The sequence below is a fragment of the Saccopteryx leptura genome, chromosome 6, assembly GCF_036850995.1.
Source record: "Saccopteryx leptura isolate mSacLep1 chromosome 6, mSacLep1_pri_phased_curated, whole genome shotgun sequence".
In the NCBI taxonomy this organism is placed as follows: Eukaryota; Metazoa; Chordata; class Mammalia; order Chiroptera; family Emballonuridae; genus Saccopteryx; species Saccopteryx leptura.
This window is the reverse complement of record NC_089508.1, coordinates 3,049,914-3,065,463: the sequence shown is the minus strand read 5'-3', so window position 1 is coordinate 3,065,463 and position 15,550 is coordinate 3,049,914. Positions and strand designations below refer to the sequence as shown.

Sequence of the window (15,550 nt, the reverse complement as noted above, 5' to 3'; positions counted from 1 at the left end):
CCTGCAGGGCGGGGCCTGCGCTGTTCTGGCGGCGGGGACAGAACCTGCTTACCTACTCCACTGGCGGAGGCAGGGGTAGCAGCCCAGCCCGGCTGCCAGCTGTCACAGGGTCCACATTCCCACACTGGAAGTGCCAGAGCCCTTACCCCTTCTCTCCATCGTTTTCACTGTACTTCTCTAACCGGGCAAATCCAAAACTCAAGAAGATGGCTTCTTGGCTGGAAACCCTGACAAGCTCAACTCAGAGCAAGCAGAAGTTTTAGAGACCTACACACCACGCTGATTTCAGGAAAAATATCACAGACAAAAAACAACAACAACACATTTCCTTCTGTAAGACCCGTGTTGCGGAGCACGCCTTAGAAACCTCATTCAGTTCCTATGAAAACAGGAAAGGAACTGGAGACGGTCCATCAGGGCAGCTCCACCGACCGAGGAAGCAAGGGTCCCTGTGGAGGAGGCCCCAGAGCGGCAGGACAGGGCTGTCGGCAGAGCCGGCACCTGCCTGTCACCTCTCCTTGCCCTAGTCACCCCTTTATAAAGTGATGAAAACCGTGAACGCCTAACTCCCGGGTCACTGGGACACGAGACACGACCCACAGGACAGTGCTCAATCAGCACAAAGCAAATACGGGTATTTTCAATTCCAGATAAAAGTAAAACAAACCATCTTACCTAACTGTGGATGTCTGAATCTAAAGCATTTCTTGGATATTTGAAAGATTATTTAAAGATGAATAAAAGAAAGCCTATGGCCTGACCTGTGGTGGCACAGTGGATTAAGTATCCATATGGAATGCTGAGATTGCCGGTTCGAAACCCTGGGCTTGCCCGGTCCACACACATATGAGAAGCAACTATGAGTTGATGTTTCTGCTCCTCCCCCCACCTTTCTCTCTCTCTCTCTCTCTCTCTCTCTCTCATAAATAAATAAATAGATAGATAAATAAATAAATAAAACTTTTAAAAACAAAAATAACAGCCTACATTACGCTGCAGATGGACATGGCACCGAGAGAGAACACGATCAGCTGTGAGACAGAACACAGCTCAGGTCCCTGCTCGATGGTCGCAGTAGCGCTCAAAGTCCCTGTGGCCACTGCCAGTCACGCGTGGCCAGAAGAGCAAGGCTGAGACCCTACCCCCCGCCGAGCTTGCCAGCGTGCACCCTTTTAGGGTTAGGCAAACCTGGAGAGTCAGCTTCAGAATGACAGTGCTAACACTGCATTCACGACTCACTTGGGGCTTGAGCTTAGGGTCTGTTCCCTGTTTTGTCCTCTTACTGGGATCCACGCTCAACTCTGCACACACATGTGAGTCAGGGCTGATTAGTCAACAATGAAAGTGAGCTCAAGAAGAACACACAGATGACAAGAGCACAGGATGAAGGGTCACCCAAACAGCTGTGTCAGGAGGCCTCCAGGAAGCCCGTGCGACCCTGGGGAGGACCAGGCCCAGCACCGAGGGGCACACGTCCCCTCAGCGTACAGTCCCCACAGCGATTTCTTGTTCTTATTCAAAACAGAAACCATTTTAAGTCCCCAGTTTATTTAAATGTAATAAACCCAGAGAACAAAATGATCAGGTTATCTAGTGATCAGAGAAAAACAAGCATAGAATGTCATAAGTCTTTCTAAAACAACACCCACCTGGGCCCTGGCCGGTTGGCTCAGTGGTAGAGCGTCGGCCTGGCGTGCGGGAGTCCCGGGTTCGATTCCCGGCCAGGGCACACAGGAGAAGCGCCCATCTGCTTCTCCACCCCTCCCCCTCTCCTTCCTCTCTGTCTCTCTCTTCCCCTCCCGCAGTCAGGGCTCCATTGGAGCAGGGTTTGCCTGGGCGCTGGGGATGGCTCCGTGGCCTCTGCCTCAGGCGCTGGAGTGGCTCTGATTGCGGCAGAGCGATGCCCCAGATGGGCAGAACGTCGCCCCCTGGTGAGCGTGCCGGGTGGATCCCGGTCGGGCACATGCGGGAGTCTGTCTGACTGCCTCCCTGTTTCCAACTTAAGCAAAAATACAAAAAATTTAAAAATAAAATAAAATAAAAAAACACCCACCTGACTAATACAACATACTGTCGCAAACCCTTGTTTTATCGAGTCAGATCATGTATGTAAACCATGTCAGTCCCCAGCTGTCTCCCTGTTTGCGGGGACCGCACAGGAACGGTCACAGCCCAGGAGTGGCGATGGCGGCACATACCAGGTAGTTCTCGTCCTGGAAGGCGTAGTGCAAGGTGGTGATCCACTGGCAGTCTCCGTTCACAAGCACGTCACGCTCCTCCCGGAAACAAGCGGTCTGCAAGGAACAAGGGAAAGCTGTGTGTCCGCCTGTTTACCTATCCTGCACCAGAGCCCTCAGTAGGGGGTCCCTGCTGTGACAGGCTCCGAGACAGCCTCTCCCTGACTCAGATGCACACTGTGTCCCCAGGCCACACTGCGCCAGCTGAAAGGCTGAGCGCATCCACTCCCTGCTGCTCCTGTGCCCAGTGTGCCATGCCACCAGGGGTCTGCGCCTACCCTTCCACACACTCCATCTCTACGGCCACACCAGACTCGACTGGCTCACAGGGGAGAAGGGCAGTGGGCAACAGCCTCCCAGCTGCCCTGCCCCCACCCAGCACTGCCTGACCTCTTTACCTGGTTGGCCTCCCTGGGGTAGCCGAGATGCTGCCACTCCACATGTCTGCCCCTGTCACAGACCAGTGGTGCAGCCATGTGGCTGCAGGTGGGCACACACCTCCTCACTGATCTGAGTGTCTTACTTCTAAGGAACCTGATTTATCTGCAAGATATTGATGCACACATTATGTAAAACAGGGTTCTACTATGAAGAATGATGGCCTGAATGAAGCAAGCATATGGGTAGAAAACATTTTAAAACTGATTTTAGAGGGAGAGAAAGGGGGAAAGGAGTACAGTGAGAGAGATGGGGGGACTGTATGTGTGCTGACCAGAGATCAAACCAGCAACCTCTACACATCAGGATAACGCTCTAACCCCGGGGTCAGGAACCTATGGCTCGCAAGCCAGATGTGGCTCTTTTGATGGCTGCATCTGGCTTGCAGACAAATCTTTAATAAAAGAATAATAACGTTAAAAATGTAAAACAGGCCCTAGCTGGTTGGCTCAGCGGTAGAGCGTCGGCCTGGCGTGCGGGGGACCCGGGTTCGATTCCCGGCCAGGGCACATAGGAGAAGCGCCCATTAGCTTCTCCACCCCACCCCCCTCCTTCTTCTCTGTCTCTCTCTTCCCCTCCCGCAGCCAAGGCTCCATTGGAGCAAGGATGGCCCGGGAACTGGGGATGGCTCCTTGGCCTCTGCCCCAGGTGCTAGAGTGGCTCTGGTCGCCGCAGAGCGATGCCCCGGAGGGGCAGAGCATCGCCCCTGGTGGGCGTGCCGGGTGGATCCCGGTCGGGCGCATGCAGGAGTCTGTCTGTCTCTCCCCGTTTCCAGCTTCAGAAAAATAAAAAAAATAAAAAAAATGTAAAACATTCTCATGTATTACAATCCATTCATTTCCTATCACTCATGTTCATGGTTGCGGGTGGCAGAAGCCAATCAGAGCTGTCCTCCGGGACACCACCAAATTTTTATTGGATATTGAGTAACGTACATGGGTTGTTGTATGGCTCTCATGGAATTACATTTTAAAATATGTGGTGTTCATGGCTCTCTAGGCCAAAAAGGTTCCCGACCCCTGCTCTAACCAACCAAGCCATCCAGCCAGGCCAGAAGATACTATGGCTTTCTATTTTTTCTAAAAGACCTTTAGGGCTTGACTTGTAGTGGTGCAGTTGATATAAACCCAGGGCTTGCCCAGTCAAGGCACATACAGGAAGCCACTACTACGAGTTGATGCTTCTAACTTCTCACCCCTCCTTCTCTCTCTAAAAATCAATTTAAAAAAAATTTTTAGAAGACCTTTAGGGCCCTGGCCAGTTGGCTCAGTGGTAGAGCATCAGCCCGGCGTGTGGAAGTCCCAGGTTTGATTCCGGTCAGGGCACACAGGAAGCACTCATCTGCTTCTTCCACCCCTTTTCTCTCCTTCCCTCCCCTTCTCTCTCTGTTCCTCCCTCCTCCTCCCGCAGCCATGGAGGGTCACTGGCTGGATCCTGGTTGGGGCACATGCGGGAGTCTGTCCATCTCCCCACCTCTCACTGGGAAAAAGAAAATTTATATATATATAAATAAAAGACCTTTAGTACATGGGTGGCATCCATATTTAAAAGTAACCACAGCAAGGATGTGGGGGAAAAAAGAACCCTCATACACTGCTGGTGTGATGGCAAATTGGTGCAGCCACTGCAGAAAACTCCTCAAAAAAGTTAAAAATACAGCCACCATATGATTCAGCAATTCCGTGTCTCAGTATTTTAAAAAAGCACTAATACAAAGCAAAATATGTACTCCTGTGTTCACTGTAGCACTGCTTACAATAGCCAAGATATGGAAGCAATCCAAGTGTCCATCAACAGAAGAATGAATAAAGAAGAAGTGGTACATATATACAATGGAATATTACTCGGCCATGAAAAATGAAACCTTGCCATTTGCAAGAGCATGGAGGGTCTCAGAGAGTACTGTGCTCAGTGAAGTAAGTCAGGACAAATACTCTATAATGTTCCTTATAAGTGAGTGACTAAACAAAACAGAACATGCCCACAGATGGAGAACACGCTGGCAGTGGCCCAAGAGGAAGTGGAAAATGAAAAAGGGAGAAAAGAAAGAGGGACAGAGGAAGAAGACAGGAGAGTGGCTCCCTGCAGTTGGCGGGAGTAACTGAGGGGGAGCAAAGGGGCACTTTTAAAGACAAAAGTAACCAAACTTTTGACATAAATTATAATAAAACTTCCTCTTTATTGAGTATTTAACATAAGATTTTCACTCCTTATGTTTGAAAGTTGCAAAAATAAAAGCGCCCTGATGGTGGGCCTGGCGGGCAGGGCACTAGACAGAGTGTGTGTTACCTGTTCCTGCATTTGAGTCTCACTATGACCTTCAGAGCCTGCTTTTCCTACACATTTTACTATGCTGAATTTCATTAAAAAGTTCTTTCAAAAAGAGATGACTGAGGCAGATGTGCCCGTCTGCTCCTGAGGTGCAGACAGGAACCTGACCCGGCCTGCATCAGCTAGCACATGCTAGTGTCCTGGGGCCACCACACCCCCACAGCCAGTGGGCCCAGAGCCCAGGGCTGGGCAGGGGTCAGCTCAGCCCGGAACTGGTTCCAGGGAGATGCTCCGGGCTCTCCAGCACTCACCTCTCAGTATTCAGAGTCAAGCCCCTTCTTAAACTGGGGTGCACGCGTTATTTAGCAGTTCTGTTTCAGCAGCTTTTATAGTTTTTTTTTTTCTAAGGACCAAGAAAGTTGAGCTAACAGGCACCCTGGTCTACAGTTACAACCTTATACTGCTTTGTAACTTTCCCACTGTTCGCTCTTGCTGACTTCTAGCTTTGTGTCATCAGGTTTGAATGAAACAAGCAACAGTTACTCTTAAGTACTCAGCATGACAGTTACATAAATGCTAAGTGGTATGACAAGGAGAAAATCACCTCTCCCTAACCTTGGGACTTTTATAACGCGCGCGTGCACATGGAGGTCAACATAAAAAGTCCTATTGACTATGGCTCAGCTGTCTTCTCTGATGAATCCCTCACTCTGATAAAAACATGAACTGGAATGGAATGTGCTCCTACTATTTTTTCCCCCAAACACCTTATCCCATCCCCATTTTCAGGTAACAGCAGCTACATCTTCTCCCCACGGAAGAACTGCGTCCCCGCAGATGTCCCTGCAACCACCCAAGTGCCACTGGTGATGCCAGGAAGGGCTGTGGGCCGAGGCAGCGGGGGGGGGGGGGGGGGGGGGGGGCAGAGTGGAGGCCAGCACAGTGGGGGGGCCAGAGTGGAGGCCAGCACAGTGGGGGGGGCAGAGTGGAGGCCAGCACAGTGGGGGGGCCAGAGTGGAGGCCAGCACAGTGGGGGGGCCAGAGTGGAGGCCAGCACAGTGGGGGGGGGCAGAGTGGAGGCCAGCACAGTGGGGGGGGCAGAGTGGAGGCCAGCACAGTGGGGGGGCCAGAGTGGAGGCCAGCACAGTGGGGGGGCCAGAGTGGAGGCCAGCACAGTGGGGGGGGCAGAGTGGAGGCCAGCACAGTGGAGGGGGGGCAGAGTGGAGGCCAGCACAGTGGGGGGGGGCAGAGTGGAGGCCAGCACAGCGGGGGGGGGCAGAGTGGAGGCCAGCACAGCGGGGGGGGGCAGAGTGGAGGCCAGCACAGTGGGGGGGCCAGAGTGGAGGCCAGCACAGTGGGGGGGGGGCCAGAGTGGAGGCCAGCACAGTGGGGGGGGCAGAGTGGAGGCCAGCACAGTGGGGGGGCCAGAGTGGAGGCCAGCACAGTGGGGGGGGCAGAGTGGAGGCCAGCACAGTGGGGGGCCAGAGTGGAGGCCAGCACAGTGGGGGGGGCAAAGTGGAGGCCAGCACAGTAGGGGGGGCAGAGTGGAGGCCAGCACAGTAGGGGGGGGCAGAGTGGAGGCCAGTACAGTAGGTAGGGGGGGGCAGAGTGGAGGCCAGCACAGTGGGGGGGCCAGAGTGGAGGCCAGCACAGTGGGGGGGGCAGAGTGGAGGCCAGTACAGTAGGGGGGGGCAGAGTGGAGGCCAGCACAGTGGGGGGGGCAGAGTGGAGGCCAGCACAGTGGAGGGGGGGCAGAGTGGAGGCCAGCACAGTAGGGGGGGGGCAGAGTGGAGGCCAGTACAGTAGGTAGGGGGGGCAGAGTGGAGACCAGCACAGTGGGGGGGGCAGAGTGGAGGCCAGCACAGTGGGGGGGCAGAGTGGAGGCCAGCACAGTAGGTAGGGGGGTGCAGAGTGGAGGCCAGCACAGTGGGGGGGGGGCAGAGTGGAGGCCAGCACAGTGGGGGGGGGGAGCTGTGGAACGAGAGGGGCTGAGGCAGTCATGGGCCACCAACCTCTTGAGCCCAGGTGAGTGCAAACTTGGTCATTACACAGACAAACACATGCACTTATTGAGCAACAAGGGGGGGGTGACACTTCCTGCAGGGTGCCACTGCAGGGGGGGAGCTGTGCAGAAGGAGAAGAGCCCTTGTGGCTCAGACACAAGGACGTGGACCCTGGTGGGACGCTGGGGTGAGCATGCCCACCCACCAAGCTGTGACAACATGAAGGTCAGGAGAGCGATCCCACCGAAATAAGTGGCTTACACTGCTCTGCTATCTGCCCAAGGCAGCAGCTACTACGGGCAGGTGAGAATTGCAGAACAAAAGGAAAGGGCCATCTAAAATGACAAGGATGATTTAGAGTAATAGGATGAGAGACTAGAAACCAAAGGAGGAATTTCCAAAAGCAGGGGTGGCCGAGTCCAGAAGGGAGGGTCTGCCCATAAAGGGCCTGCACGGTAGCTCTGTCGTGAAGGGCAGTGTGCATGGGCCACACAGACAGAGGACTGGGTGGCACAGGGCACTCAGGGCATGCTGGCGGGGCCAGTCACACATGAGGACGAGGGTAGGTGCTGGGCAGGTCGGAGAGGGCAAAGCAGTAGCTGGTTATCTAGTAGCACGCCCCGGGAAAGGAAGGCTTCTTGGCTCTGGGGCGGTGGAGGAATGGGGGATGGAAGGGAGGCAGACGGAGGCGGAGGTGCTGGTGGTGAGTCTGGAGATGCCCAGAGAAAGCGTGGGGGCTCTAGGTGGCCTCCCATCCCAGCAGAAATTGAGCACAGGGCCGGGGAGAGGGCCCGGGCGTGAGCAGCGGCTGCAGGGACGCACACGGAGGGAAGAACAAGAGGACTAAACTGCCAAGCAGGAGCCACTGACTGCTGTTCACAGGGAACATAGACACTGTTGTCCTGAAGTAGGCTCTGAATTCAACTGTTCCTTCTGCCTGTGGAGCAGAACGAAGATAAATGCCTAACACTCCGGGAAGCTTGGCTCTGCCCTGACAGTGAACCAGTCTCTGGCCCACAGACTGAGGGGGACTCTTAGGAGGGCCGCAGGGGACATGCCACAACGCAGAGGAGTGGGCCCCGGGTGGAGCTGACGTCGGATGAGAAAGAGCAGCTCACAGCAGTCGAGGAAGGAAGGCCCAGACCTGTGAGGACGGTGCTTCTCAATGAAACTCTGCTGACACCACACCTACCTCCGCTCTTTTAAGCATTTCCCACTTGTTGAGAATTTTCATGGCATAAATTCGTTCAGTGTTCTTCATTTTGACAACAGCAACCTGGAAAACAAATGGAAGTTTCACAAAGGCGCATTTTCATAAAACTACAGTGAAATCTTAACTGCCAGGGAACCCTGGAAAATGAACTAAGGAAAGTCAAGTTTTCTATGTAAATGAGGATTTACCCTCTCAAGCATCAAAACTTGACTGTAGCCACACAGCAGCCTGAACACTCCCACCACTGGTAGAACAACTTCAGTGCTGAGCACTGGGTGCGCAGGAGGCTGACTGTCCTCTACTTTGGGGTGTGTCTGCGGAGTTTCATAATAAAACTTAAACAATGTGTCCATGGCTCCCAAGCTTCCCTCCCTGCAACAGAGGCGCCACCCTATGCTGACGCCTCCTCGCCCCACCGACGGTCAGGTGTCCACCTCTCACTTACATGCTCATTTAACACGCTCAGAATGAGGTGAGACACACAGTTAGCACCCAGCATGTTGGCCGTCAGCTATATTTTTCAAACTGCAACTCACATGCCACCTGCCAAATTCTGAAGGAACTCTTCCATCACCACTAGCACCAGATGCGATGTTTGTACCATCACATGGCACTTTGTACCTTACACAATCAACTGTCCTAAGTCACTGCCCTAAGTCTCCATCACAAAAAACTGTAAGCTACAACAGGCAGTGACAGTAACTTCTGTGAGAACAGGCCTTTCTGCTGCCAATGGCAGGCAGCCACACGGCAGGTATGAAACTCAATTACCTACTTCCTCGCTTTCTAAACACCATGCACCACACAGAGACATCATCAAGGTCCTCACGTGAGCTAACCTGCACGGAGTAGCTCCTCACCACAATTCTCGGTAGTGGGTACTTCCAGCATCCATGGGTTACAGATGTAGATGCTGAGGCTCAGGAGTGTTAAATAATATGCCTAAAGAGTGGCTGAGTCTCACCCTCAGGTGTATGCTTTTGAAGACTATATTATAATGACAGTCATAATCAATATAATCTTCCCTGGTTCTGAAGATGGGGAGTCCCCAGGAATATGCCCCTGGTGTGAGCCCTGGCAGTCATTAGGAAAGAATAATCCAATCAGAGACATCCACGAAGAGCGCTTCCAGTCCCAACACTGATAGTGTCCTCATTTCTGTGAACTGCTTGGTGCCAACAGAGACAGAGACGCTGACGCTGGCCCATTGTCGCCGCGTGGTTCCGAGAATCTCCCAGGAAGCAATGGTGGGTTCATGAGGTTAGCTACAGAATCTAAGATTGTAGCCATGGCAGGGAGGTGTGCAGGGTCCCCACACTGGAACCAGCGCCAAGTGGCCGGAGGAGCGTGTGAGGGGCACAGGTGTGAGGAGCCCAGGCGTGTGGAGCCCAGGCCCGGGGCAGGGAGGGCGAACCGGGGTGCTGAAGTGCGCGTGGGACACAGAGATGGTCGGAACGCCTGAGAGGGAGCGAGAGGAAAGGAGAGAAGTGGAGGGCTTCCGCACAGGCCTGGGTGAGGAATTCTCTCTCCATTCAGAGGAATGTGGAGGCGGTCACTCTTACCTTCTTTCGAATGCAGAAAACTTGAGTTTTGCATCAAGTTCTCTGACAAAGAACAGCACTAAAAATAACTGAACGATCTGGGCACAGCAGTGTTCTCTCGTTCTTTTCTTTTTCCTCCTAAAAGGGGGCCTCTCTCCGGCCCTGGCGCTCTCCTGCCCCTCCTGGACACTGACATGGACACCGGGAGTGCCGTGCACTGCAGGGGCCCAGGCCCTGCTCCCTGCTCAGCCCCAGGGCTGGGCACAGCTCCTGGGCCAAGGCTGACAATTCATGTGAGTCTAAACGGAACTGAGCCAGGCTTCATTTCAACAGGCTTCCTCCTCCTTCTCACTAAACAAAAGCCATACCTTACAGAACTACCTATAGCTCAGAGATTGGTTATTTCTATTTCTACGCAGAACTCAGTTTTTTCTTGTGGTTCCTTTAAACTAAGTTCCCTCCTGCTGGTGATCAGGAAAGTCACTGCCTGGGGACTGGTGGGGCTTATGGGAAAAGGGACTCTGGAAAGCAACTGGAGGAAACTTTCTAGGGAATAGAGATGCTCTGTATCGATGGGGTGCTAGATACAGAGGTACAGACATCTGCCATAATTCAACATGTCCACGTAGATCTAGGCACTTTATATGTAATTATACTTCAATATTAAAATAACAAAAACATTGCCTGCCCTGTGGTGGCGCAGTGGATAAAGGGTCGACCTGGGATGCCGAGGTTGCTGGTTTGAAACCCCGGGCCAGCCTGGTCAAGGCATATTTGAGAAGCAACCACAAGTTGATGCTTCCCACTCTTCCCCCACCTTCTCTCTCTCTAAAAATCAATAAATAAGATCTTTTTTAAAAAAAGCTTTAAAATAACAAAAACATAAAGACGGTGCGTGCCCTGTCCCATCCAAGCCACAGTAAGCTGACAGTGGCTGAGGAGACCTGGACCCAGGCTAGTACCGAGGCAAACGTGGAGCTCAGTCAGCCTGGGGTGGCCCTGGGAAAAGCTGCCATCCCAGAGGGCAAGGCTGCCACCAAGCAGCCTCTAGTGGTGCTGTTTCCCCTCCCCACCCTCCGCGAGACTGACCCTGAGGGATGCGGGGTGGAGAAGGGGGGCTGGAAGGCAGGGCTGGGTGGGGGCAGCGAGGTGAAAGGTCAAGAGATAGGAGCTTGTCAAAGGACTAAGGCCGGGGTCTGATTGGAGGCCAATGCAGCTTCCGAGGAAGACGAGGGCACAGCACCCAGCCGCCCTGCCCCTTTGGGCAGGCTCGCCCACAGGCGTGCTCATGTGTTCTGAGGAAGCCCTGCAGACAGAGTAGGGCCCCCGTGTCTGTAACAAGAACCAGCAAGAGAGCCGTGTTTTCTAAGATAGATGGCTGGTCTTGCCCCAACTCAGAAGTAACATAAGACACTTCAGAGCGAAGACGCGCTCTGGTGACCCTGCTGCTTGCTTCCTTCCGTGAACGCCGTCTCATGGCTGGCCACACCCAGCTGGGTCACTCAGGCAGGGCACGCACGCTGCTGTGATGGGACACAGCGCTTCCATTCCCCAGCCTCGGAGAGCTGGGGCAGAACCTGGGTTCAGGAGTTCATGTGTCCAAAGTTTGAGAGGCGAGAGTCTGAAGGCGACTGACTGAACCCGCCTGTGCCCTCGCCAGGAGGCTGTGGACAGAGCTGGGAGGGGAGCGTGCCATCTGCAGAGGCCACGCCCCAGCACAGCCATGCCCTGGGCAGGGAGGACATGCGCCCGTAATGCGTGCAGGCGGCCTGTGACTCCAGCCTTTGCGCCAGAGGGGACAGACTCACAGCTGGCACGGGGGGGGGGGGGGGGGGGGGAGCGGCCACAAGTAATCGAAACGCCTGTAATTTTATCCTTTGTGCATTTTTAAGAATATTTTCAATTAACAGATCTTTAAAAAACGTGTCCATCTGTAAGGAACTATTCTGGCCTGAACGATGTTTGGGGTAATTCACCACCACACACCCTTGTGCTACCATCTTCTCGACCCCGCCCCCACCCTGCACATTCCATCCCAGAGCCGGCGTGAGGCCGCAGCCCTGCTAGGCGTAGTTTTGGCGATCCACGCAGTTAATAAAATGAGGCTCATCTTACCTCACCGAAAGCGCCTCTTCCGATGACTTTAATTATTTCGAAGTCTTCTCGATGAAGATGCATTTCCTTCACCAGTTGTGTAAATGGCTTAGCTATAAATATAAACAAGCAAAATTCACAATTTAATAAACTGATACCGTATAAAAATTTAATTGATTGGAGTATCCAGTAAGCTATACGTTTTATAGAAACAAAAAATGTTTACTTTTTAAATAAATACTTAAAAAAGTGTTTGCCACCTGGAAAGTTTCAGCCTTTACGCTGAATTAATGTGAATGTTTGTCGTTAACAACTACACATCAGTATCTGTTAACAAATACCGTCACAACAGAGACTCTGGTAAAAATCACGGAAGGCGAGACCACTCTGCGACTGCTTCCTGAGCCACTGCCAGCCGTGCTCCTGTCCCTGAGGAGCCCTGCGCTCCCTGGCGGCCCCAGGGCAGCTGGGGGTCAGGGGACGGTCTCTAGAAAAACATCGGGGCGGGCTTGGTAACCAGGTGGTGCCTCTCACGGTTGGTCGCCGCACTTCACGCTGCGCTCATGGGTCCTGCACGGCTACTCTGAAGTTAATTCCATCACTGCCCTTATTTTAGGAGGAGAAAAATGTAGTGCACTGGGCTGAATAGTGCCCCCCCATCATGTCCACCCAGAAGCTGTGAACGTGCTGTAGTTGGAAGTGGGGTCTTTGCGGATGTACTCAGTTGAGATGGGGACACAACAGGAATGGGCAGAGCACTACATCCAACAAGCATGCCGTCCATATAAAGAAGAGGGAATTCGGACACGCAGGGAAAAGGGCCACAGGAAGGTGGAGGTGCAGGCGCGGATCCGAGTGATTCAGGTACACCAGGCTGCTGCTGTAGGAGACCCGTGTTGCCATACCAAAGTGTGCCCTTTGGAATATTTACTCTAAGCTGGTTATTAAGAAACAAAGACTCAGGAGATCCCCTGGCCCACCTCCCTTACCTGTTAGGGTTCAGAGAGAAAGACCTACTTCCAGGAAAGGGGGCTCACCTGAGCATCCCAGTGGGAACCAAGTGCAGCCAGGGGGGAGTCCAGCACAGCCCGTGTACTGAACGTCCCTGGGTCCTAGTTTCTGGCGGCCCAGCTGGAAGCTGGTTACGTTTATTCTTTCTATACCTGTGCATCACCTGCTTTCCCTCTGGAAGCCAGACCCCTGCCTCCCTCTCCTTAGTCCAGAACGGCATAGGAGCCTCAACTGCCTGCGGCAGCGCGGAGCCAGTCTTCCAGCGCCCGGGCAGGTGCACCTGCGATAGATCTCGGACTGCTTTCTCCCGTTAAAGTGTCTCATGTCAGTTTGATCACCAGCCCAGCTAGCACAGCTTAGAATGTGGGAGGACAATTATTTTTGTGCCCCACCTGCTACAACCCCAGAAGCTGACAGAGACAGGAAAGTGGTCTTTCCCTAGGGCCTTCCGAGGGAGCACAGCCCTGCTCCCACTGACTTTGGACTTCTGGCCTCTAGTATTGTGAGAGAGAAAAAAATCTCTGCCCTTTTAAGTGCCCAGTCTGTGCTAACTTATCACAGCAGTCCCAGAAAACCACTCCCCAGAGTTTGTGTGATTTCCTCCCAGGAACACAGAGCAGGTGGCAGCACCAGGACCAGAAGCCACACTCCTGGACCCCAGACCACCGTCCATCCTACCCACAGTCTGACACCCATTTAGTCACCCGACATTGCTTACTCCCGTTATCATTTTCACCTTCAGGCCTAAATCCGTATGCTTTCTGCTAACTTGTATCTTTCCTGTACAGTTCTTTTTCAAGTCTTCCACTGTATTGCAAAACATTCCCACTGGGGGAAACTGGGCAAAATGTACAAGGGCTCTTTCTGTTTTATCTTACCGACACCTGCATTCTCTCCAAAAAACAACCCTGCCACCCTGGCTGCTGGCCCAGTGGAGAGAGCATTGCCCCACAGCACCAGGGTCACTGGCTTGACCCTGGGGGCACTGGCTGCACCCCAACGTTGCAGTTCGAGCCCGGGTCAGGGCTCGTATGAGAAGCAATGAATGGGTGCAGAATGAGTATAACAGGGAGCTGCTGCTTCTCTCTTGCTCTCTCCTTTCCCTTCTCTCAAGTCAATGGGGAAAACCTCGCCATCTAACACTTTCTGTACTTCTGAGCTCCGAGTATGTGTGCGTGTATGTGCACACGCTTGTGTGTGTGTGTGTGTCTTTATTTTTATTTAAGGGAGAAAGAGAGAAAAAGACAGAGATAGAAACACTGATCTGTTCTTGTTCGTGTCCTGATCAGGGATAGAACCTGCATCATTTCTATTTTGAAACGATATGCTAACCAACCAAGCTATCTGGCCAGGGCAAGCACCATGTTGTTAACCTAATTCTACATTGTTTCTCCTGAAATGGTTGCCTAAGCCTACTAAGGTTTGATCCCCACAGCTCACTGATCACGGTGACAACAGCCAGAGCCCCCCAAGGTTCTTGGTGCCCGCTGACAGTGAATATCACTCCATTACTGCAAGTGTCCATCAGCAGAGATTAGAAAACAGAGCACACAAGCCATGATATTTTTTTTTTTTCTTTTTCTGAAGCTGGAAACGGGGAGAGACAGTCAGACAGACTCCCGCATGCGCCCGACCGGGATCCACCCGGCACGCCCACCAGGGGCGACGCTCTGCCCACCAGGGGGCGATGCTCTGCCCCTCCGGGGGGGGTCGCTTTGTCGCGACCAGAGCCACTCTAGCGCCTGGGGCAGAGGCCAAGGAGCCATCCCCAGCGCCCGGGCCATCTTTGCTCCAATGGAGCCTTGGCTGCAGGAGGGGAAGAGAGAGACAGAGAGGAAGGGGGGTGGGGGTGGAGAAGCAAATGGGCGCTTCTCCTATGTGCCCTGGCCGGGAATCGAACCCGGGTCCCCCACACGCCAGGCCGACGCTCTACCGCTGAGCCAACCGGCCAGGGCCGCCATGACTGTTTTTAAAGGTCTGGGTAAAGAAAACCCTGAGCTAGAACTTAAAGGTCTTTATCCATCTCTTTATCTTTCAAACATCACTAAAAATAACCATTCCCAAAATTCCTAATGAAAATCTGTGTTTTAAATAGCACTGAAGACAACAAATTCTCTTGGTGTCTTTTGGGAGAACCAAATGGAACCTCTCATTTTACCATGAAGAAAAACAATCTTGGCTAATCGGAGGAGTTCTGTTTATGACCAGAGGGAGCATCTGGGAAGGAGTAACACCAACCAGTTATGAATGCACTATGGCTGTAGAAACACTCACTCTGGCAGTGGTTCAACACAACATTCTGGATGCTTCTGCAAAACCCCAAAGACTCACAAAGCTTGCGAGACAGTTTTAAATGTGCAAACCAAACAGCAACATTCATCAAATGAAAGAAAATCCCCCACCACTGAACCATGAACCACTGCATTGTATGAGTCCACATTCCCATTCCATTCTTGCTCACACACACTCAGTGTTTACACAGTGTGTGTTCCTTCCGCTTTTATTTTATTCTTTATATTCTCACACTTCTATCCTACTCAATTATCATGTCACTGCGCCGGCAAACAAACAACTTGAAAATCATGTATCTATTGAAAACACTGGTTATATATTTAATTTTCAAAATTATTTTCTTATGGTAAAGAAATATGTATTGAACATTTTCAGGCACACAGCTTTTTTATTATGCTAAAATAATTTTTAGAATGAATTCCAGCACTCTCCTAAGGGCACTAACATTCT

General features: G+C 52.6%; 1 protein-coding gene across 1 annotated transcript in view; it reads right to left on the bottom strand.

Moving 5' to 3' along the window:
* CDC42BPB (CDC42 binding protein kinase beta) overlaps positions 1-15,550 on the bottom strand; it is a 104,712-nt gene that overhangs the window by 48,820 nt on the left and 40,342 nt on the right. The window contains exons 2-4 of the mRNA XM_066343939.1: positions 11,819-11,910; positions 8,142-8,225; positions 2,199-2,294 (exon numbers count right to left, since the gene is read on the bottom strand). Coding sequence (XP_066200036.1) covers positions 2,199-2,294; positions 8,142-8,225; positions 11,819-11,910 — 272 coding nt within the window. The remainder of the gene's footprint in view (positions 1-2,198; positions 2,295-8,141; positions 8,226-11,818; positions 11,911-15,550) is intronic.